The sequence below is a fragment of the Idiotropiscis lumnitzeri genome, chromosome 6 (assembly GCF_059441095.1).
Source record: "Idiotropiscis lumnitzeri isolate Australia: NSW breed Sydney's pygmy pipehorse chromosome 6, RoL_Ilum_1.0, whole genome shotgun sequence".
NCBI classification, from domain to species: Eukaryota; Metazoa; Chordata; class Actinopteri; order Syngnathiformes; family Syngnathidae; genus Idiotropiscis; species Idiotropiscis lumnitzeri.
This window is the reverse complement of record NC_142396.1, coordinates 9,022,734-9,048,052: the sequence shown is the minus strand read 5'-3', so window position 1 is coordinate 9,048,052 and position 25,319 is coordinate 9,022,734. Positions and strand designations below refer to the sequence as shown.

Here is a 25,319-nt window from a genome sequence, read left to right as displayed (position 1 = left end):
TCGCATTAACATAGACAACACACGCGTATTTTCACGTTTTGTTTTATTTTTAATAATAAGGATTTTCATTTAAAGTTTGACACTTGGCAAATAAATGCAAAAATATCTATCTCTCAAGGAGAACGGAGAGGTTGCAGCATTAACAGGAAAAGACAGCTGGTGTTTTTTTCTGCAATAATGTTTCATTTTCCTGGTCATTCCTAAATTTGCGTTATTTGTAATCACACAAAAATTTAAACACAATTCTATAAATCTATAAATAATCGGGTTCTGGAATAAATACCCCTTTGAAATGCTGCTTAGCACATTCATGTGTTTAGTTTGGGTAATTTACATGATCTGAAGTGGCAACATACTAAATAGCCTTATATTTTGAGGAGAGGCAGTGGTATTGAATTCAATGTGTGGAGGGTTGCACGTCATGATGGTTGGGTGGGTGCCTACCCCAGCACCTCCCACTAACTGGAGACTGTGAGGCCCCTCACATGTTACCCACCAGGGGAGAACAGGCATATAGAACAAAGCAGAATGGGAGGACAAGATCTCTACCAGAGGCACTGATCTCTACCTGCGCGTCTATACAAGGAGTGAAAAAAAAACAGGACTGCATCATTCATTCAGACAGGCCTCATTGTTCAGTTGCGGACAGCCGCCACGGCCTCCTTCTTGCTGCTGTCCTTCAGGCTCCCGTTCACAAAGCTCTCGGTGGTCGCGCGCTGCTGGAAGTGCTTCCTGGTTCCCACCACGGACGGGTTGTTGATCAGCGTGTAGAGAAGCTGCCAGTGACCTCGGGCTCGCTTGGTGCTGGACACCTTCAGGTGCTTTTTATCCTGCTGGACCAGTTGTATACCTGAACAGACATACAATAGCATACCATCAATATTGTATCATTTTTAACTATCACATCATATCATATCAAAACCCCGGCGAATGGCAGGGGATGGGGACAGAAGCCAGCCACGAATACGGAAAAAACATGAATAATCGCTGACTGCTTTTCTCCAAAAATGTGTAGAATTGCTCATATTAATAACCTAAACCAGCGGTGGGCAAACTTCTTGATTGGCGGGCCACAATGGGTTCTAAAATTTGACAGGGGGGCCGGACCAGGAGCAGATGGATGGAGTGTTTTGGTCACCTCACCTCATCTGAGAAAAAAAATACATTTAATTTTAAATGAAAGTGAACAAAAGCATTACAAAATATGTCTTTGACACAACACAGTATTTAGAAAATAAAACATTAACAAGGTTTATTTATTTATTTTTTTTCAAGTTCGGTGGGCCGGATTAAAAAGTGTAACGGGCCTCCTGTGGACCCCAGGCCGTAGTTTGCCCACGCCTGTCCTAACCCATAAACAGCTAGTATCCCAAAACAATTAAATATCATTCCAGTCTCATTTTACTTTACTCTTCCAAATATAAAGATTTCAATATTATTTGATTTTAGCTCATGCAGGGAAGAGGCCTTTTGTCAACTACTCAGGGAAAACTACTTAAAAAATTGAAGATGCATCACTTCAATTTAGATTACTTCCTTAGTCAGAAAGCCGTGACTAAGTGAATCTTTCAGCGAATAATGAGATTGCTGGTGAATTGTGGACTGGGAATGTTTTCTGATTACTGTACACACTTACAGGCCACTTTATTAGGTACACCTGCGACAAATCAGACACAAAAACTGATTAAAAAAATGTTTTACTACAGTTCCTTCAATTTCAATGTGAAAACTGAGCCAAAAGAGTTCAATTGTTCGATGTTTTTGGCTAAGTGAAGTCATAAATCAATGGTTCGAAACAAGATGAACTCCCCCTTTAATATACAGCCTTTGTATTAGATCCCTTTGCAGATGTACCTAAAATTGTGGCTAGTGGTAAGTGTGTCTCTTCTCTTCTACAGTGTCCAACTAACAATAAAATTTGAAGGCCTCAGAGGACCATACGGATATGATAGGAGCAGTAATAATAATAGAAAGCAATCATATTGTAATCCTCTTGGCGTGATGGGATCACGCACATACACACGCCCACACACGCACAGGTCTCACCATTAACAGACTGAAAGAGTCAGTCCCTCGACTACATGAATAGTAACCAGGCAATTAGCACAGCTCTTACGTGTAATCGGCTCCAAAAGAATTAATCTCTGTAATACAACACATTATTGTTATTATCCATAATTCATTAAGCAAGCAGGGACATTTTGACATTTAAAGGGCCCAAGTGTAGTTTTCTGTTTATAGCTCACTTTACTGGGTGACTTCCTCATTTATCAGTTACTTATTCTCCTCTTGGGTTTCCAATCTAGCCTTGAAGTAGTTCTTTGTATTTTTTAAATAATACACGGTAACTGCTGATCATGTTTGGCCATAGTGGGCACACCGATAGAACCGCTGAATACTTTATGACAGATTTTATTGAGACCATAAACCGCAGGACTGTGAATTATTCCACGCATGACTCAATTTGCTCCTCTCATATTAAATCAGCTCGGCTTTCAATTCTGTGGCGCGTGCAAGGCGGTGTCTTGATGGGATTATGTTTCGCAGACCTGCTGCTGAATGCTAAAGCATTTACGGACAAATCTAAGAGGTTTCATTGCAGCATCTTCAGATTAAAACAGAATCATTATGGGATGCTTTAAAGAGTATATAAGTGACAGTAATTTAATACGTTGGTTTAGGTGAGATACACGTCTACTATTTGTTTATTAATTACACAAAATGATGATCGACAAGAGTTTCCTACAAATATTCTTTATGAGCTCAGTTTATGTACGCTATTGTGTCGGTTTTCTCGAAGCGCGACATACCCTCTTCAGCATCCCGTGACCTCTGCACGACATTGTTCTTCTGGCCTGCAGACTGCAGCAGCAACCCGCAGAAAGCCTTCATCACCGGATGGGACTGGCTCACCTCAATCTTCAGATAATGAGCGTAACAGCGGTAGGCTGCAGACACACATGAGAGGTGGCGAGAGAAAGAAAAATCACTAAACAGTTTGCTTTAAGGCAATCACACATAATGACCGTACAATCATCCGCTTTTTTTTCCCCCCTTGCTTTTTTAGCGCCCGCTTTTGCTGACAACAGATGACTTAAATCTGCAGCCATTTCAGAGAACTAAGTGCAATTAGAGTCCCTAGCACTGCGTTCAAATATCATACACAAGCTGCACTTTGTCAAGCAAGAAAAGAGAGGCAGGGTGCACCATTTGAAGCCTCTGAGCAGGTGTTTGCTAGGAGAAAATGGCTTCTTGTTCAACATTTCCATTGAAATGGATGAAGGTTCTCCATTAATAGTGACCAACATGCCAACATTGAGTCTGTTACAAATTCATATGAGTTCAGCTATTACCGTAGGAAACGAATCTACAGCCGTCGCATTGAATAAGTGTAAAAATCAGGAATAAAAATAATTTAACATTGAATATTACTCACTTTACATAACAATGTCTCGCCATCTAGTGGCTGATAGTGAAATTACACCCAAAATAAACATGAGGTAGAACAAAATAGGTAACTGTCTGTACCAAACTTTTTATCAAAAAACTGAAAATAGCAGGACCACGATCCTGGAACCTGCGGTCGAGGGGTGTTTACAGTACGTGACTTGACAAGACCAGCATGTTTGAATTTGAGAACCTGCATTTTGAAGAACATGCGCCATTTGGTTTGTTTTTATAAGAAAAGTTACATTTTGTGGAGTGTGCGCGAACACGCAGTGCAGAGGCCACAAAGAAAGCCAAGTTAGCATAACAGGTTATCTTACCAATGTCTGGTAAAACATTAAAGGGGAAGTCAAGTAAAAAAAAAATCCTCGTAATAATATGTTCTCCATGTCATTTCATTTTATTCTGATTAATATTGTGTTTGTGAAATAAATCCACCCGTTCTTACTCTTCTCAGTGGGCAGCAGTTTTGCCACTTGCTGTCGACTTAAAATTACATTGCAATTGATCAAGACCAATGACGGCTCAGCATGACTAAATTCAGAAACATGTTTGATTAAGAAGCCAGTGCCATCTCCAACATCTCCAGTTTGCTCAAAATGCTTCTGCACGACTCTTAACAGAACATAATTCTATAAGAGGCAACAGAGAACTATTGTATGATTCTGGCCTCCCACCACTTGAGCACTTTGGAGTTCATATTCAGGGTTCAGATGATTTTATTTGTTTTTAAATCTTGAAGTAGTAGTGAGTTGAGTGTAGTATGCAATTGTGAATGAAGGCTTGAAATTTAAATACTAGACATGCCTGGTTTCCGCGACAGTAACCTGTTTGAAATTTGAAGGTTACTTCTTAGTACTTATTACCCGCACATATATGGTTTAAGAGCAGTCCATTTGTAAAGTGGGTGCTTAGCACATTTCTGTACAGGATCCAAAGAGGCTTACCTGGATCAAATGCCTCCACATTTCTATTCAGAAGGCTGATGTCCATGCGTCCCATGTGAACAATATTGAACAAGGCTGTGATGATCATGCGCCAGACTGCTAGCAGCACCCCGATGAGAACATTGACTGGAAACAGCAGGTAGGTCAGCAGGAAGAGGTTGCCCCTGTAAGAGAAAGGCATCTGACTCTGTATATAAGGAAAGCAGCCCCATATAGTATAGTCTAAAGCAATGTTTCACAATCTTTCTTGGACCAAGGCATATATTTTAAATTAGATAATTTATCGTGAATTATTAAATGTATACAACTGCATTGCGGGATTTTGCAGAAATTATTTTCCCACATGACTGCCAAACGGTCAGCCAGTTGCTATCCTGAGTCAACAACAGCCAACTCTACACTCTCATTCGCTGAAGTGTGACCCAATGGGCCAGGCCCCGCCTTTTAAAGCCATACACATTCAAAGTCACAGATAGTACAGTGTAGAACATGAGGATATTGGGCCAAGTGAAAAAAAGCAATATGCAAATGCCCCTCACATACATAATTGTAGTGGTATTATGCCAATTTTCTTTATGTGATTACGCAATCGATGGGCTGATTGGTAAGATAATCAATTCTAAAAATATTCGATAGCTCAATTCCAAATGGGGAGTGTATCAGAGTGATTTGATATCAGGGCTTCAGTTTTTCTGTATTTGTTTTCATGAAGACTCCGAATTACCTGTTGTCAAGGTCTCGCGTGCCAGCCATCCTTTTGATAAAACAAAACCTGGAAGTTATATGCTGAATCAGCACAACCAAGAGAATCATCAGCCAGAAAGGCCTAGAGGGACAAAGTCAACAATCAAAACTGGAACGTTCATTCAGGGACACACTTCACAATACTTTTGCATGCCAAAGACCGGCAGCCTCATGCAGACCAAATGGCATTTTCTACCTTCCCTGTAGTTTTCTTCCATTTTGTACATGATCAGTTTGTGAGTAACAATGTTTGTTCTCACCACATATTCCATAGGATGTGAAAGAGGAACAAGTTCTGTCCGTGTAGGATGGGCATGATAATGAGGAAGACAGCGATGAGAAGACAGAGGAAGAACACCATGGTTTGCACAATCATGCCTACAGTGGAAAAAGAGATAACATCTTGAGTGTATCCAGCCACAATCCAACTCGGCCAAATGCTAGAAAATGCATTTAAGTACAATATTAAATTGAAACAATAGACTAATGAGTCACGAGACACGTCATACACCCGCACAACTTAACGAGATTCAATACAGGGCCTGTTTCTGTATTTTTCATGTTTAGTGATGTACAGGGTGTTCTTCAAAAAAATAAATCAGACTCCAGTGATATTGCCAATTTGCATTTCCTATTAACTGAAGTTTAAGTTTAATGTAAATTTAACATTTTACATTTTTCACCCAGTGTGGTGAATGACAGTTAAAGGATATGCTCAAACACAGTCAAATAAGTCTGCGTTTTTGAGGAAATTCAAGAAAAGGTTAAACCACCTACAGTTATACTCCAAAGTGCACATTAATTTCTCTTTTAAAGAGACAGCTCATGCATTATTGTAGACATATTATAATGCATGTTTTATTTCAACCATACCGAGGCAGATGTGAGCTGCCGTGTAGCTGGTGTATCCCATCCAGCAGACCAGAGCTGGCCGGGAAGCCCGAATACTCCTCTGGCAGTTATAAACATTATAGATATCTCCTCTGTAGAGCCCCTTTAGGTTGGACCTGCAGAATAAATGCATACGAGGGGTGCAATTGTCTGTAATAGCAGAACATTTCATTCATTTTAATCGCCATTTTCACATCTTGCAGCAGTTCATGCAGAACAAATGTTCTTCTGTCTGTCTTGAAGATTACTACCGCATTATGTTATTATAATACCCTCGTGTGCGATTGTATTATCATGACAGAATCACAATGTCAAGCTCGCCAAAACTGTGGCAAAAATGAGACATAGAATGGTGAGAAAGGATTTCCTACCGATGGAGGACCATGGACCTCATGAACATTACCAAGTTGACAAGGGTTGACAAGGTCATCGCTGAGATGTAGCACACTGCCAGAAAATAAATGCGACATTAGTATTGTGCAACTCTTGTGTATTGTTTGTGTTGTATTAGAGCAGGCGTGGGCAATCCACGGCCCGGGGGCCATATGCGGCACGTTAAACGTTTTAATCCGGCCCACCAAACTTGAAAAAAATTACGTTGTTCATGTTTTATTTTCTAAATACTATGGTGTGTCAAAGACAGATATTTTGTTGTAACACTTTTGTTCATTTTCCTTTAAAATTAAATGTATTTTTTTCACAGATGAGGTGAGGTCACCAAAACACTCCATCCATCTGGGGGGGTAGGGGGGGGTAATCTTAGGAGCCCCAAGTAACAACATAACTACAAATATGTTCCGTACTGAATGTGAGAAGTATAGGGTGATTTTAGTGTGATTTGTTTTGATTATGATATAATTTTCATTTCTGATCGTAGTTTTGTTCTCTTGCAGACATAAATATTCCGGTGGCAAAGTGAGAGCGAATGCCCCAAAAATACTTGTATGTACCACATGAAGCATCAAAGTTAAATGTGAGCGTTGTGTTTTTACATCTTAATATTAGCCATGATTAAATATCGTTCCACTTGACAGCTCAGTTTCGTTCATGAATTTTTTTGTCACGCTTGTGGTTTCACTCACCCTCGACACACCAGATGTAATAGATCACTATTCGCACCACTTCGTGTTTGTCAGGAGAAAGCACGATCCGGAAACCGGCTAACACATTGGCAATGTCTTCATCCACTCCCATACGGGCGATTTGGAGTGAAGGCACCACGGACATGATCAGCAGCAGGCCCACCTGAAAGATGAAACATTAGTTGAAATCACATTGAAATAACAATCCAGCATCACAGTATACACAAGTTACCTGATAAAGTGTGATAAATGACACCACTCCAGATATGGCCAACTTTAGAGGGAACCTAAAAGCTGTTTAGAAAGTGAAATAGTCAATGCTGCTGTCAGGAGAACAGAAAGACATAAGGACAAAAAACACGCTTCACCTTCCTCTGGTGTATAAATGTAAGCCTTCAGAGCAGACATTATTCTTTGAGGAAGCTTGGGGGTCTCGGTGCTTGTTATGCTGCGGTGAGAGGTGAACAACAATGATCTTATGAAATTCTTATATTTTGTTTGGAACAATAGTTTGTATTTAAACTGAATTAAAAGCTGAATAAGGGTACATGAACAAAAATGTCCTTTGCTACTGTGACTTTATAACTTCTATTCCAGCCATTCATCCTCAAAGGAGGATGCAGAAGAATTGACTGAGAATGACAATTCAGCAAGGGAAAAAAAGCAGCCTGTTTCCTGTTGATAGTGTATCTCGTATCTGTCACGTGTTCTTATCGTTTTGTATATTGTTTTGTATGCACATTTTTTATTTATTTATTTATTTATTTTGAATTTAACTCCTTCACTGCCATTGACGAGTATAGAAGCCAAAAAGTGCATTCATTTTCTTCCTGGGCTAGTAATGACTGAGTTAAGGGGCAAAAGACTGCCTTCCAACTGCTGAATTAAGATTATGAGGTTTGTGTTTTACTTTAAAGTGCCGGGACTTCGGCACTCATGTGACTTAAATTTGAGATCTGATTCAAAGTGAGCCATATGAACAAGTACAGGACGTGCACTCTGACCTGATTTTCGGGTGCTTCTTCCTCTTGAGCAGTTTCTTCACATAGTCGTTGTAGTAGCTGCTATTTAGATCCTAAGAATGGTATGTGAGGAAGCAAATGACACAAGTTCAAGCTCAACTACATTTAGAAGTCAACTTTAAAAGTTCAAGGAGCTGGTGACCCACATACCATCGTCGGGTGAAAGCATTTCTAAAACCACTACTTTTCAGAAATTGAAATTACCCCAAAAAATATGTATGATTATTTAAAACAATGTCATTGATTGGAATGTTACACATGAAGCTCCTTGTCACCTCGCACTGACCTGAAAACCTGAACTGACATGACAATGTAATTTGTAAAAATGACAGATCTCGTAAGGACTGACCATTAGTATTGATTGGTGAAAGAAATTGCCACATTTGAACATTTTTTTTCTGCCTTACAGCAATGATTTCTATGTACATGCTGGTGGAGAAGAGCACACAACCAGAAGATGTCCCCACGCAAAAAAACCAAAACAAATATTTTGTTTCTTTATGCTTCATAATTTGTTAGCTGGACCCTGAAATATTAATGATATTAACTTCTTTTTGGTATCTAACTGAAATTTTGTGAAACACAAAAATATTAACTGCGATCGAATTTTTATTACCTAAGATATTGCGTTGGTGGGATTTATGGATCTCTTTGATGGTGGACATGGGTAGTGGGGACAATCCCCTCACTCCAGCTTTGTCACACTTATGTCAAGATTAGCAAAAAATAAACATGCCATTGTGTTTTCTCAGTGAAAAAAAACACAGCAACCCTTCCCTAATCTGATCAAGAACATAACATAAACCAATTACAGCAAATCTACTTAAAATGGTGAGGCTGTTGGCACATTGCATCACCCGAGATGGAGGTGATGACTGTAAAAAAAAAAAATGCACAGTGTGTCTCAGCAAAGCCTTGTTAAACCAAGCAGGCTCATGCAAACATTACTTACTATCAATTAACGAGGTGTTCCGATGGTTATATACGGTATAAGCAGACTAAACATTCCAGGTGCAAAAAATTCATGACTTACCTCAGTACCATTATTCTTCTCAGAGCCTTTCAAGCCCTTGAAAAGGAGAAGAGGATACTGGAAACTAAGGAATGCCAAGCAAGCTATCTGGGGCAGGCTGGAGAACAGCAAGTAGAGTTTATGTATCTAAAAGGAAAAAATAATAAATTGGTGACCCGTACAAAAGTTACCCCCCCAAAAAAAGGCAGAAAATGTCATTTCCACTTCGGCTGGGCCTCATAAATTATCAGCTGATCATTGAGTTGGTTGTGTGGGATTTATTGTTGGTTAAGTATGTATTGAAATGTGATAATGCGTAATTGATTGCACTACTCAGTCACTGCTCCGGAATATTTTTCCCTCCTGGGCCTGTCAGCTACTTAAGAAAGATGGGGTGAGAAATCAATTTATTAATATATTTTAGAATATCAAATAAATTGCTGGTGGGGCTTTAAAGGGGCTACACAGATTTCTGACTGTGCTATAGCAGCCCTCACCAGGGTGTAGCATCATACCTGGCACTACTATGTAACACTTGTATCTAAACAAGTTCAGAAGAAATAATGAGGGAGGAAAACATTTTATGATTAACTGATCATTAATTTTGCCCAATTTTTACAAACTATCATCACCAGATTTTGTCAACTATATTAATCTCAAATCCCCACAACATCGTGAGCCTTGATTCATTCCCATTATTTATTCAACATTTATGTCGTTATTCTTTTGGGAATTATCTCTGCCTTGCACATTATCTAAGCAACGTTATCAAAGAGACAACCATGACAGAATATATAATAAAGCCGAGGTGGCACTGAGACACACTAAAGTGATTTGTGATTAAGACTACTAGACAGGGGAACTGATTGCTTTGAATCAGAACCATTCATTGCTCAGGAGGAGAAAAGAAGGTGGACTTGGTGCTAAATCTGTGAGTCTGGGCAAAGATTAAAACTTCTACCAGGTAGACACAAATCCACTTTGAAAGGCTGATAGTCATCTTTGTAAATCCTGTCTCTTATGACAGACATAAGACATTGTTTGGCGATAAAAGGATTTTCCATCCAGAGCAAATTATTTTACATTTGCTGTGCTGTGTTGATGATGGTCGTTGCATACCTGCGGTGTTTTCGGGCATTCCACTTTCTGCCAAACCAAGACACCAAAGTGCGTCCAAGACAAAAGGCTTCCGAGTACGTAGCCGACTTTATTATGCAGGGTGCCACATGCCAAGAGAGGGTAGTAAAGTGCGGGGTAAAAGAAAACTCCCAGGACCATCCAGTTCTCTGCAGATGAAACAAACTAAGTGTGAAACGTACGCACTCACCTGCCACTTCATAAGAGGCAATGGTGCAATCAAAAAATAGAGATTTATCAACCATTCAATCAATGATAAAAATAAGTTTAATTTAAGAGTGTGTGATAAGTATGTTGAATGTAGTTTGCAGCATTCGTTTTTTTTAAACACACATTAAAAAAAATGTTTTGAAATGTACTGGTAGTTAAAATGCCTACATAATATACTGAGTGGTAATAATTTGAATTTTTTATACTTAATTTATAATTAAATAACAAAATAATCAATGATTTCATCATTAATTCGGTACATTTATAACATATATGTAAAATATTTTGGGACATTTTTAAATTGTATTATTTACAGTATACAAATAAACCAAATAATTAGAGATGAATTAATAAAATATATTAAAATGAGCAAATACATTTAAATGAATAATTTTAGGGAGAAAAATCTGCTAAAGGAATGCAACAAATTTGACAGGATTGTAAATAATGCTCAGACAGCTCGGGTTTAATAATGGAGTGGGCTGTGTGTGGCTTGAAGCTCAAAATTTGCACTCCGCTGTAACAGGCCGCCAATCTTGATATTATATTTTAAGCATTGCTTTGTAAAACTCATTACACTCATTATTATACAGGTGCTGTATATCGAGTGGTGTACAATATTTATGTATGTATGTAAGTAGACAACGTAAAGTAATGAATGCACAATATCCTCCGACCAATACTGCTTTACGGTGGTGCAAAACCAGACTCACTGGAGATCACACCGAGTTAAACCTACTCTGCTAATTCAACTTTGTGTTGTATTTCGATTGCACAAAAGTATCGGGGGATTGACAACATTCAGCGAATTCTTATATAATTTCATTTCAGAACTGAAACATTTTATAATCCAGTTCTTAAATCAAAAACAACAAAGATTAAGGGAAACAATCCAATTATGTAACAGAGACAACATGAGTGCAAAGTTCACGCCTAATCTCACAGGACATAACAATGTCTCGCTATCACATGAATATTTTCAGTGTGTGTAAAAACAAACGAGGACAAATGACGTTGGCGGAGGAAGCACAAAAATGACCTCACGTTTGTTCTCAGCCTCCGACGTGAAGGGCAGAGGATTTGGTGATATGATCATGCCGCAGAGTTTGCACAAGAGCACTCCAAAGACAGCCACTGCCAGACCCTTGTGCTGGGTGTGGTCCAGGAAGTTGACCGGACTGTGGAAACCAAGTGGCAGGTATTTAGAGTCCATGTGTTAGAGGCATCACATGCAGCTGAGATGATTATTGAGCAGAGATGATCAAAAAGGTCCTCATTGTGTTTTTGATGAGTCAATAAATTACAAGCTACGTAAGCCATATTGATGCTGATGCAAAGTACATCCCATGTGTTAACCTCAAGTTTCCGAGTGACTTCGGGTCACAATGTGCAGTGAAATTTTGAGGAGGATTTCACTTTGGTCTGCAAGACTTGAAAGTCTCATCTGAGGGATAATGTTCGACCATCAAGATGTGTTTAAAAATAGTTCTTTTCACAAAAAAAAAAAAAAAAACGGTATCGCTCTTAAGCAGAACAAAACCCATTTCCAGTTCAAACAGCTGTCTTTAACTTTACGGTGGCATCCGTGCCTTTGGGGTACCCCAAGTGACAATTTTGAGTCCATTCCTTTTAATCTATATACGATTCCTCTCAATACAATATAACCTGACATTTATCAGTCTCACCTGAGTAAACCTGCGAGTCCATTCTGTTGGATCCCCGCTTTTGTGCGTCTTGCTAAGACAGCAAGGATCACCATGACGACAAGCTGGAGGCGGAGATACATTAGTTAATGTTGCAAGCAGAGCAGTGCAGCCAGAGTGACATTAACTTTAGTCAGGTTCAAGCTTCAAGATGCTTCAGACACATGCAAAAACAAATAAATAGAAATCAAAATAAAGTGGAGTGGATGTATATGGCACAACACAAAAGGCAGTGCCTCATTAGTGCCCCCCATGGATGTGGCCTGAATGAAACATCATTAGTCAAGATCATTGACCAGTCAGAGGTCAGTGACCTTTCATGACCTGGAACACATTTAGGAAATACAAGGCAAAAGAAAGAATGTCTCGCACTAAATTGGACCTGGGTGGACCAATTTTGACCACCCATTTGTCAGAAGAAGTTAAGTCAGTTTCAGAACTTGCGAGGAAATTTTCATTTAATTTAGCTGCAACATTTGCAAAATACTTTGACGTTTCAAAGCAGACTTTGACTGGAGTTTTGATAAAAATTCTGTCATTTTATGTCATTTTTGCGATTGATTGGTAGTCTTTGATGGTGGGTTGGCCACATACGAGGTGTGTTAGGAAAAATATTTCAAACCAGAAAACAATATCCAAACATCAACTCAGTTCCATCAATGCCATCTTGATGTCATCCACATCTTCAAAACGGGTCCCCATAAGGAACCATTTGAGCTTGGGAAGAAGGAAAAAAAAAATCACATGTAGCCAGGTTGGGAAGGAGGGAAGTTTTGCTTGCAAGATGTTCTTCTTGCCCAGGATGTTCATGAAATTGTCAGCAGACGTGTTGTCACGGTGAAGCAGTTTGGGGTTGTCCTGTCACAACTGTCACCTCTTCTCACGCACTGAACAACACAAAAGCCGCAAGATCTCTTGGTAACCATGCTAGTTGATCGTTTGGCCCACATTAAAGGTGACAGCTGGCCATAACACCAATGCTGGAACTTTTCTGACTCACCTCGTACAGCCACTGAACTAAAAATATGATTTTTGTAAGTTTGATTATCTTAAAATAACAGCTGGCATTAGGCCCTCTTCCCACTGTTAAATCCAAGCATGTTTCCAAAGCTTCAGCGGCATTTGTCCAAGTGTCAAGTTATATGAAATGAATGTAACATGAAAAAGAAACTCACTGATACTGCACTGATGCATATGTGGTATAGTCTGTCATCTGCAGTGGAGTCACATGGAGGAATTATTCTAAAAGAAAAGAAAAAGGGGGGGGGGACAAAAACACGTAAGAAGAACAATCAATGTGTGTGTCATCACATGGCCTTGAGTAAGTGAGCACGCCTGCACCTCACTAAACCTTTCTCACGTCACCATCAGGACCTTTTGTGGCAGCTGAAATCCCGTTGCAGAGATTTGCATTTAACCGGATTGTCATCAGCGTGACGCAGAAAACAACTGATGCCTATGTTCACGTTCCCGTTCACTACAAGATCAAGAATGCCTGGTCATGAGGAAGTCATTACCACTTTGATACTCAAAGCAGTTCTCATGGAGTACACGTTGTAAACTCGCGTCTCAATAGCAACATCCAGGATGGATGGAGTTGACTAGAGCCTCTCACCTGTGCAAACATTGAGCCAAATCGGGACTTTGGCCCTCACTGAAAGAGCAGACGCTGGCATCACATCAAACCGCATGCAAATTTAAAGCAATGTCAAAATTCACAAATACAGTCACAGTCTGCAGGGAGGATATCGGACTGTTTACACACGGCAAAACTGCGAAAACCACTAAAAAGCTGCATTAAAGCGAGAAAGGACCACAACTCAACACAGTTTACAATTTAACACAATTATTTGACAACTACCTCTTGTTTCGTTGCAAGCCTTTTACCGCTGATGGAAGGATACTATTTATTAGTAATATTTGGTTTCTTAATTATCATTTGTTTGAGTTTAAGGATCGAAACCTAAAACTGACAAACCTACATGAACCGCAAATTGCATTGTGGGAAGTCCGAGGTAGCCACTCTGATGTGAAGAAAACTATCACTTTATCGGAGTTAACGATCAACATAAAACATTTTGTGCTTGCCTTTGCTAGATGTTCTCCTTTTATAACTTGCAGTGGACAATCTTAATTCTTCTGAAAATAATGCAGCCTACGAACTGACATGAAGTACGCCATCTCAAAGTGCTTGTTCGCATACTGTACATTTTTGCAATTAAAATAAAATACAACTAAACTAACACCAACAACAAATGGAAATCATTTTACTCACTCTATGTTAATCTTCTTGGACACAGGGTCGTAGTCAGGGTACTCGTAGTCCAGGAGAGCATCCTTATCCATTGTGCCGACGTTTTTCAAACACTTCCAAGGTTTGCACCGGGGGAACCTCTCACCACAATTTCAAAGCGGCACACTGCTGTGATAGTGCGACGCAAGTCCCAAGTTTTTGCCGTTGGAGGCGTCCTGGTTGCCTAGCGTTGGCTCAGCTCGGGTGTCCTGGTACTGTTGCAGTCCTGTTGTGGCACAGAAGGTGGCTGTCACAGCTCCGGGCCGCGGCGTGCCTTGTCCCCCCCCCACCGCAAAGGCCCTGTTTCAGTGGAAGGTTACTACTACGCTGGAAGACTGGGGAAAGAGTGAGTGGGAAGTGGGGATGGTGGGGGGCGGTAAAAGTATGTGTGTGAAAGGAGGGAATAAGTGGAGAAATGGCCAGCCAATCTGGAAGGCCACCTGCTGCTTACCGGGATTACATTTACTTGTGAGGTTGTGTTGTTGGACGTGTTGCCGCAGTCAGATGTGCTCTGTTATGAATCCACAGCTGGGACTGTGTGAGGGGATGAAGCACGCTATGTGGCCTTCCATGGCGAGAATGCTACGTCTTTTTAAGACAAGGCCCGGCCTTGCGTTGATAAAAGAGCTGCGCATCTTGATAAGGATGAAGAACAAGTTCATTGAACTTTGCACTTCACCTTCAACTGATAAATTATTATATAGATTTTTTAGTCAGAAGAGCGAGTCCATATTTAGTCTACATTACGATGCTAAAATGTGTTTGTTGTTTTAAATAGTGACCAAAGACATCCTTCAAACCACTAATAAAACCAACTTTTCAACCGTGATATTTTACATTCTATGTTTTCAAACCTTAATAGAGATTTGACTCTACAAGAGGTGTGCAATTGAATGAGATACAGTATAAGACATTTCCAAGCTTTCCTTACGAAGATAATAATAGAAAGGTTTGATTTGCTGTTTTAGAAACATAAGTTATTAATTGCTTATGTGGCCATTAATGTATCTGAATAACAAAAACAATATTAGTGAGAATCAACTCCCAGTATCACGTGATAAACGTGTTGTTACATAAAATAATTATTTTTGGAACGGCATACTTTTTGATTTATGAGTTTCTTCTTGGACAGGAACTGTCAGATGCTCAGAGCAAGCTAGTTTGCCTGCCTCAAGTTTCACCTCTTTCAGCGCAGTGAACGAAGAAAAGGCTGTAGGATCTGTTTGTTGGCATGTCGGTTGATGACCTGGCCCACATTGAACGTGAAAAACTCCTAATTTAGGTTTGAACTTGTTCTTTTAAGACATTCATCCTGGAACTTTTCTGACTCATCTTGTAGCTTGTTGGACCTTATTAGCCTCTGTCGGTTTTACTTGATTTAATGAATGGTGGGTGTTTAATACACTCTTAAAAGTGCTAGGTCAAAAGTAACCCAAATTGGGTGAAATAGCTAACCCAGCCCTGGGTCCAATAGGAACCGAGCCGGTGGTGCGTTATTGATATTCAGCGTATTGGGTTGAACTTCAAAACAATATAAGAAAGGATGACCAGATTCAGCTCTTCGGTCCACCCTAATTTAACCTGGTGGGCCAACATGTATGAAAAAAGTAACTTGCTCAAAATCCGCGGCTACCCAGCTAATGAGTTAGGAAAAAAAATGTACGTTTTAGTGTGATTTTAAGTTTTTGTTTCCATGCAACTTTGCAAACTATCCCATGCATACAAATGAATAATGATTCAGTCGAGTGCACATGTTTTCAGAAATCTTTAAAATTAACATTTTATATTCTACTTTGGGATTATTTCTGTTGTAAAATTAATGGATCGAAGGTTGCAAATAAAATGACTGAAAATGAACATAATAGTGAAAGCCAGGAACAGTATTAAGGAGGGATGGAATGCTTTAAAAGCCTCCCGACTTAAATGAAACAAAAGTGTGAGCATTACATGGTCAGACCACGGCCAAAGGTCATTGCAACACCGTTGCTCCAATTATAATCGTTTACTAAGAATAGGACACAATTGTTTAAATACTTTGCAAGTGATTGCCTATAGGCAACAAGGTTGACTAATACAGATTTTGTGTGCTGAGATCTGTCCCAGTGCTGAGACCGTGGCCGTTTCGCAACACTGGTTCCATGTCAGTGTACACTCATTATAGCGGGATTACAGCCACACTTAGTTTAGAAAGCAACACAACTTTCCTTCCTAGTACCCCTGAGAAAAGGCCGTTTCTCAAGCACAGTAAGCCACCACACCAAATGTGCTCGGGGGAAGAAAAAGCAGCCCGTCAAATAAAGGGGTCACTGAACAAAGAATGCTTTGAACGCTTCTAATGACATCACACAGAAGCACTTTGATTGTGCCGGACACTCCATTTGTATCAGGTGTAGGGAGACTGACTCAAAGACCCGTTAAGGGAAGCAAAGCAAAGTGGATTGAAGGATCCTGACCGATTTTTATGTTGCCACCCTACATCGAAATGAATTGGTTGTGATGTATCCATGGCATAAAGGACACTAAAATCACCTTGTGTCTACTGAGGATCTTGTTTTTTTATTCAAAATTATCATCTTTGTTTCCTAAATATTATGACAAAATTGAGAAATACATAGGGCTAAGGCAATACATTTAATTTTATTGCTCAGGACATTGTTATTTTCGTCAAATTGTTTTTGCAGCTTCTGTAGTTCAAAGTGCATCGCTGACATGCACTGTTTTCAACAACAACATGGCTGAGAACAGTGGGTAAGTTCACAAAAGTCGATGTAGCAGTTACTTAACACAATTATGACTGAGCAAGTGAGCAAACGACTATCAAATGGACTCAAGGATGTACCACCACTTAGATACACTGTCAATAGGAGCCATTTAACGGGATTCAATACAAGATCTATCAAAATCCGTCCCTTTTCAAGATCTACAAGATAAGGAATAGCACTCAGAAGGGTGCAGACCAGTCGGCCAACAATTCCTATTTGCTGGATGTCAATTATAAAAGTTAACTGATTCATAATTTGGTCATTCTGAAACTACACACGAGTTATGATTATGAGCTGTTATTGATTTGTTTTTGTGATACAAGACATTAGTGACACGTTATTTGTCTACCCTAATTTAAATACATCTGTGACGTAAATCGACGACGTTGACGTAATTCGCGTTAGTATGAACACGTTCGATTCGCTTTGAAAAGGAGCTCCGAACTGGAGGGGGCCCTCAAGACAACGCTGACATTGGTCCTTTTGTCAATGTCAAAATGACTGAACTTTTTGACAGACAACGTCGATGTATTGAAGGAAAAAACGCACAGGACGCACACTCGCTCTCACAGTATTACTGCTTAGTGTGTTAAGGCCGAGACACGGCCAATATCGGTCCTGAAACATGCATAGACACTGCAGCGACACGTTGACAACCCCCCTAAACGGGGCCCCGACTACCCGTGGCCGCCTTTTTGCGGTACTTCTCGTCCAGGAAAAATTCAGCGAGCGTACACAGAAAAAGAAAAAAAAATGAAGAAAAGGACAAAAAGGCAAAGTGGTAAATTCAAATTTGCATAATCTTGACCAAAAGACAAAAAGGTTGTGACCTACTTCGTCTCAGTGTAGTAGACTCACGAGGCGCACAACTGCCACGACATGTTTACTGCACCTGGTTAGCTTGCTCATTTAAACACTGTAAGCTAACCATTTTTAGAAAAGTGCAATATCATATATCTCGTTGGATTTTCTGTATGTCGCAGTCAAATATATAATCAGTAACATTGAAGTCAGCTGTTCATTACTTATTCCAAACAGATATTAATGTTTAATGTGTAGTCTTGCTGGGTGAACACAAAGACAGCTGTCGAAATATGTTGTGCTTCTCTCATTGTTTTTTTTTCCAACCCTGAAGTTGTTTCTTGATGTTTTTGTGATTGTGCACTTCTGTTATTAAAAATAAAAGGTTTCTGAATTGAATGATGATCTTGGTGTTTTTGGGCCCCCTGTGGTCACTCTTTCCTAGGACCCCCAGGGTGACTAGAAACGCTCCTGACTCCAAGACAGACAAACAAAAAAGACGAGAACACAAGTACTGTCAGGTAATAACTTGGTCACCTCGTCTTTCACTTTTTTCTTTTTCTTTCACACTCAGGCAACATTGAGATGACAATTGACTTATTCTGGTTTCCCTCGAGAGTATTAGTTCGTATTTGTGTCCTATATATGCGCCTGTTGCATTTAAAAATATATTTTTTTCATTATTTACATTTTACATTATAGTTATTTAAAAGTAGAATAATTATTTTTGCTCAAAACTCTTAAAGGTGAGGTGAATCAGCAAACATAAACATTGTGCGGAATCTGGTTAATATTGTGTATTGCCTTACTATCCAAATCAATTTAAAGCACTCATAAATAACATGACAATACTGGCATTCAAGTAGCCATCTTACCGTATTAATCAAAAGACCTCTTGAGTTGTGTACCGTCTAAAAATCCTGAGTGGAATCCAGATAGAAGACACGTTTGACTTCGTTGTTCTGTGTCTGCCTCATGCTGTAAGTGTGCACGAGGACTTTGAACATCTCTATCTTGCTTTGGCAGCAACCTTACTGAACTACTTAAGTGTTGTGAAACATTTAGAGGTGAATTGTGTGGTCACGTTTATATCGATGCAGAGAGACACGCTTATTTTAACTTGATTATAAAATTGCATGTATTTATTTGATCCTTCTGTTATCATACAACCTCAGTTGTGCTGACTGATAGGAGTGGATTTTTTTCCCGGGCCTGGTGATAAAATACTGCATGTGATAATGCTACGGCTAATCACTTTTGTGTGATAGAGTGTTGCTAAATTACTAGTGATGATTTTGAGCAGAGTAGTGTTAAAATGCTCTTATTCCATCTTTTGGGCTCTGCAAGCAGTCGGTCGCAAACATTCACAGAAGTGCAAGTGGTGTAGGCTGAACACCGGAAAGAACACGCAGGTGCCATCCAACCCACTGGTTGTCGGTCTCACGAAAATCAGGAGGAGGGCTGGCACACTGTATGGGACAGAGCAGCCCTGCAAAGAAGGCAATTTCATCATAACTATATAAATACAGTAATAACCATAAATATGTCTAATTTTTTATCCTTGGGTATTTGAATGAAAGCATGCCAAAGAGATTGTATTAAAATACTTGGAAAAAATGCATGGCTTCTTAATTACTATTGCCAAAGAACTCTGCGTGCTATTTATTTTATTCCCGTCATTTCTGAGTCAACCACCACTGTTGCAATTTTTAGGTATTGTCAAGTTAACGTCACTAATATAATCTATTGTGACTCCTAAAATATTCCTTAGTTGTCTTCATTTTTGAAAGATGGCAATGCCAAATTGTCCTTTCCTCTGAGATGTCTTCTCATTGAATGTTGTTGTCAGAAAAGGTGAGGTTCTAAGTTCATGAAAGTGATTGGTTTGTGAAATTTATTAACATTTACCCTTATCTTGTAGCGATCTTCCACGCACATTAAAGAGGAACTACGATTGTGCTATGTAAAATGGTCCTTTGTGCCTGGCGTAGATGACCTTCTACTGACCTTTGGTTTCATGGTACGTGCACACAACAGCAAAATGATCAATTTGCATGGCCACCATTTGTGAAAGTTAATCGTCTCATAGTCCAACACAAGTTTTGATTTAAGCGCTTGGGAAATGATGCAATACAATATAATACAATACAATACAGCTTTATACTGTGATTTTATTCATTTTAGTTTCATTCTTCATTTTGTGCTCCACTAAAGTTGTTTGCGAGTCGATTCAAATTGAGTTGTATGGCAAAATATTGCCTTCATATGAAGTCCTGTCACCTGAAGGCCTCCCGGGAGTTCTAGCCAATTCCAAGCGGTATTTTTCTGGAGCTTAGTGCTGCGCTGCCACTATCATAATCAATGAGCCATGTAACATTCAATTAGAACATAATTGGATTTGTGGAAAGCAATGCAGATTGGAGCCGACATGAACGCATAGCGTAGCACCGTTGACAGATTCTGTGACGCTGAACTGGGTCGACAAGTTCATGAAAGTATTTTGATGGTGACAGTTTTTAAGGAAAACAAATGTTTTGAATTTCAGCCAGTGTTCAGCTTCTACAAAGTTTAGGTTCCGCTAGGTTGCACTAAGATCTAAAATGTTGATTGTTCCAAAGCATTTACTCGGAGAAAAATCTACTTCAGTCATACTGGGTGTTGATATGTTGCTGCTCTGTTGACAGGTCTAAAAAGATAAGATTTATTTCCTCTTTTATGAGCTCTGAAAATGGGACATTATATGTGAGGTGACAAGTACAAATCTTCCTTTTCCTATTAGTTATAAAAGCGCTTGTGGTTAGGTTGTGTGAATTCATAGCATGGAGGCAGTGTCGAATCACCTCATCATCTAGACAAACGTTTCGTAGACAATACATCAGCCAAGATAATGTGCATGCTCTTGAATTGAGTTTTCACAATCTGCTATAGTGTGGTTCACCTTTTTAAGATCATGTTCAGATTTGTCAGAACTGTTTTGCTTTGTTACTTTGACCTACCCTCTAAAATGGAAGAATGGCGATTCACAGACTATTAGTGGTTTTTTTTGCCCCTCTTCGATTTGTTTTTAGTGCTGTTTTACAATGTGATTCATGACATCCTTGCCATGTCCTCTATTCGGCCATTTTCTGTGTGTTTTGTTTGGGAGATCTAAACGTAAATTGTAGGGGTCTGAAAATAAACTGATAATGATATGTCTTTAACCTTTTTTTTCCAATGGAAACAAAATCACTTTTTATCTACTCTGTAAGATTGATATCTTCTGACACACTCAGCACTCAGTAAATCAGATGTCAAAAAGGCATATATTTATCCTGTACAAAGACATTTATCATGCAAGTTTGATATGTAGGAAAATGTGCAATGAATTTAAATTTGCTACATGCAAGACTGATGGTGTATTTGCATGTTTCACATCTCCGGGTTTTTAATTATGAGATGAATTTTCTGCCCAGCACGTCAAAAGTAATTGCTTTCAGAATTGGACGTTTGCCAAAATGTCCCACAAGAGCTAATTGAGAGTAGCAAGTACCGATGAGTTTGTTTGATCATGTGGGCTTGCACGATTGCATATTTTATGTGTGTGAGAGTGTGTTCACAGTTTACAGACTGTTTTCATGGTGTGTTTTTCACATATATACTCATCGATATTTCAAATCAGGAATTTAAGGTGTCTGTGGGGTTAATGCTCAAGGACAAGGACACAGATCTATCAGCAGAGTACCGATGTCATTGGGAGAATGGTCCGCATTCAAAGAAAGGTGGTTCTTTCCTCCTGGCCTACTGTTCGATTGGTCCCAATGAATAATGTATTCATAGAGTGAGTCTGCAGATGGTTAGCGTGTGTGTTCACAGAGGTTTGACTTTCACATGTCTCTGCTGGAATGAGGCTGAATCAGAAGCCTGTCCGGGTTATCAGCAGCTGTGCGCCACATCCTCTTTTTCTCACTCCCAAAAAAGTCTTATGTTCAGATATAAATAACATCAAAATCATTTTAGATTAGGTGACCATTTCAATCAGAAATGATTAACAAACATGTTGAATTTTGTGTTGTAAATCAAGAACAATATATATATATATATTTATATATTTTTATTTTTTTATTTTTTTTATTTTTTTATTTTTTTATTTTTATTTATTTTTTTTTTTTTTGGGATGTATTTGCAAAAAGGTAGCAATTTTTTTTCACCCGATAATCCCACAGGGTATGCATGTGCAAGTCAATACTCTGTGGCTTTATGGGAAAAAAAATACCAAACGGAAATCATGCATGGCAGACATAATAACAAAATCATAAAAATTATGAATAAACAACATTTACTTAATTTTCAAATATATTTGTTTTAAAGTAGGCCAAATGCTAAAAAAAAAAAAAATGCTTTTATTTTTTTTTTTCACTCGTGCATGTGCAAGTCAATAGCCTGTGACGTGATGGAAAAAATATTTCGCATTTAGCCTGCTATTACTTATTTGCAATTATGTTTGAATGTTGCAGTTCCACGCTTCCGTAGTAAGTGCAGCAACGTAATACACCAGTAATCATCATTCCATTGTGATCATGGGATGGACTGCGTGATAGGTTGAATTTATTGAACACAGAGCTAAACTATAATGTGAGTTTCCTCGCTGCTCCTGCGTGTCACCCTAAATAAATTGCTGTGGTTGCTTTGAAGACTGTGAGGCGGTCCTCGGGATGATTTGTAAAAGTCGCTTTGTCCCAAATGGATGAGTGGACGGGAATGTGCGTGTGTTCTCATCTCTTGTCAGTCCCATTGAGACATTGCCGTCGCACCGCAAAGGTCCCCCGCAAAGATCACTCACACCAGCCTCCATTAGCAAAAGGCTGCTCTCCATATGCCGCCATGTGAACAAAGAGCTGGTTTCATCTGACACTCGAAGGGGGGTGCCAGCCGCCATAAATCAGGTTTTAGTGAAGTAAACATGGTCTTATTTATAAATTAAACAACTGGCCAGTGCTAAAGCTGGCGGCACTGTATAAGTCTTGTGAATTCATTGACAGAAATCTTATGTATGCAGTACATCAGAAGCAGGAAGTCAGTTATAACGCGCTATTATTTCTTCATTTGTGGTTGTTCCCGCCCCCAGGCCCCATTAAAAAAGAATTGCAATTAAATGCTATGCTTGACATGTATTTGCATTTGTTGATCCTTTCACTGTCAGTGAATCATCACATTGATCCCTGTAATGGTCATCACACTCACAAGTGACTCATATTTCCCAGTGAGGTTACATGATAATCTAGTCAGGAAACCCCGTGGGGGTGTGGTATAGGTTGGCTGGCTGGCTTGCAATATATCCTGTCACGGCTGATTTCTCCTTTTTTGGTTTTCTCAATAATGCTGTTTCCAGTTTAATTCCCGACACACTTTTTCATCATGTGATTATCTCGCTGAGGTTGAGGAATGACTCGGAATTCGGTACCAAGCACCTCACCTCGTTAGGATAGTGGCAGATTGTCATTAGCACAAATGTTTCGCTGTGAGTCGATGGAAGGCGGAAGGACATAGGGGCACCTCGGGCCCCATTCGCTCATAGCGGACCCCATAGGGTTGGGTTGTCGTATCAGACATTGCAAGCGATGACAGGCCTTTAAGACAGTAGAACATGATTTTGAAATGATCTCAAATTGGATAGATTGTTAATTGTAGAACGTTATCAAATAGCTTAGAATCAAAACATATTTTTCTGAGAATTATTTTCCAATGTTTCACACAGCTCACAATCACAGTAAGATTTGGCAGCATTTCATATGCAAAACTGAACTCAGTGTGAGCGTTACCTTTTTCCACCCATTTTTAAAGCATGACTTCTGGGAATTTTTCTCCTGAAGAACAGAGCCACTTAGTACTGTATACTTCCCACTTTTAAACAGGCTGCTGCACTTAAAACGCAACATGCCTTCAGCTGTTTGATTCAGGATAACACATTTTTTTGACGTTTAAAAGAAATCCAATATTGATACAAATTGTCTTGAGCCTTTTGGGTTCTTCATTTCCATAATGTATTGCCATCCTTTTTTTTCTTTCTTATCAGTAGCATTTTAGTATGTGTTATAAGGTATATGATGCTTTATTTATTTATTTCCTTATTTTATGATTATTTATTGCCCCTCCTGTCTTAGTATTATTACATGGCTGCCTACTACAGCATGTTTTATCCTTATCATAGTAAAACTATGCTTCTGCAAGCAACAATTTAATTGTTGAACATTTTTCCATTCAATGTGAGTACGTAGGATCTCCTTCGATCCATCTTGCTGTGTAGCCGTGGTAATTATCAGCATCATCTCTTCAAGCGCTCGTGCACATGCTGCTGGACAATTTAATATCACCCGGCCTCATTTAGACCGCGATTAAGTACACGTCATGCAAATAATCTGCAGTGATTTGCATCTACACAGTAGACATTGATCAATGCTCCATTGTCCCTTTTTGTCTGTTCATCCACTTTCCTAACATATCTTTTTTTTTTTGTAAGTCACATTCTTGGACAAAGTATCCTGGAAGGATATAAGAACATGGCTGCATTTTTGTTGACTGTTCTCCTTTGCTGAGAGTAGTTGATTGACAGGTAGAATCCCAGAAAGCCTCAGCTCCACGTAATTGCTCAGGGTCAGAAGCTGGCAAACAGGTGTAAAACCTCCACATCCCATATCTACTCTCTGCCCCCCCCCCCTTCTGCTTATAACATGTCTTGCTTGGAATTACTTACTAGTCTATTCCTCAGGGATTGCGCCAGTGCTGTGTTGCAGCAGCACCATCTGAAATCTGTATTTATACACACTTTTTTTTCCCATTAAATCCCAAAACTAAACTCAACACTTGCTGGGATTTAACTTCACTGCCTGACATATTATATCTTAATTCAGCGAGATCTATCAGACACACTACACATCATCGCTGTGCTGTGAAAAACACTCATGACCATTTTTTTCATTTTTCTTATTTTTCCGTGAATGGGGTTCCTGCATTATTAGTTGATATTTTAGTCGGGTATTAGCTCACTCGTTAAAAAAGTTGAGGTATTTGTTAATTAATCACTTAAAATCTATTTTGCCCTTATGGCGTGTTTTAAGTGACAGTGGTGTACTTCATAGTGCAGTCGCAAATGTTTATTGAAGAATGGGGTCATAAGTTTCTTAAGTATGGATTGGCCTACTTGCGTCTTCGTCAATATTGAATAATATTTACATATTACATTCAATAATTGGATTTTTGAATTTCTCCGTACCTTAAGAAAACTGCTTAAC

General features: G+C 39.2%; 1 protein-coding gene and 1 long non-coding RNA gene across 3 annotated transcripts in view; one reads left to right on the top strand and one right to left on the bottom strand.

The window, feature by feature from the left end:
• Positions 1 to 26: 26 nt before the first annotated feature.
• Positions 27 to 19,015, bottom strand: stra6 (signaling receptor and transporter of retinol STRA6). Of its 2 annotated transcripts, none has more exons than XM_088298367.1 (18): positions 18,927 to 19,015; positions 14,471 to 14,788; positions 13,371 to 13,437; positions 12,178 to 12,260; positions 11,537 to 11,670; positions 10,265 to 10,431; positions 9,167 to 9,292; positions 8,116 to 8,186; positions 7,480 to 7,559; positions 7,344 to 7,405; positions 7,112 to 7,274; positions 6,401 to 6,476; positions 6,012 to 6,145; positions 5,399 to 5,516; positions 5,119 to 5,220; positions 4,395 to 4,558; positions 2,811 to 2,948; positions 27 to 850 (listed from the first exon to the last, which is right to left on the bottom strand). In XM_088298367.1, the coding sequence occupies exons 2-18, from the start codon at positions 14,539 to 14,541 to the stop codon at positions 636 to 638; spliced, it is 1,971 nt and encodes a 656-aa protein (XP_088154493.1). In that variant the 5' UTR covers positions 14,542 to 14,788; positions 18,927 to 19,015; the 3' UTR covers positions 27 to 635. The 2 variants fall into 2 exon arrangements, with proteins under 2 accessions (XP_088154493.1, XP_088154494.1); XM_088298368.1 differs by lacking the exon at positions 18,927 to 19,015 and adding an exon at positions 12,940 to 13,082 and having other exon boundaries at positions 14,471 to 14,548.
• The window catches only part of LOC148335106 (uncharacterized), a 24,255-nt gene continuing 16,673 nt past the window's right edge, over positions 17,738 to 25,319 (top strand). Inside the window, exons 1-3 of the long non-coding RNA XR_015844062.1 lie at positions 17,738 to 18,031; positions 18,497 to 18,572; positions 19,973 to 20,071. This is a non-coding gene — a long non-coding RNA (uncharacterized LOC148335106). The remainder of the gene's footprint in view (positions 18,032 to 18,496; positions 18,573 to 19,972; positions 20,072 to 25,319) is intronic.

What these genes read in the sequence shown, in the direction of transcription:
- stra6 (XM_088298367.1), bottom strand. Translation starts at nt 14,541, where the DNA reads ATGGATAAGGATGCTCTCCTGGACTACGAGTACCCTGACTACGACCCT. An exon ending in AGAAGAATAATGGTACTGAG is followed by an intron (nt 8,187 to 9,166) that starts GTAAGTCATGAA and finishes TACCATTCTTAG; the next exon opens with GATCTAAATAGCAGCTACTA. An exon ending in CATTTATCACACTTTATCAG is followed by an intron (nt 7,275 to 7,343) that starts GTAACTTGTGTA and finishes TTCATCTTTCAG; the next exon opens with GTGGGCCTGCTGCTGATCAT.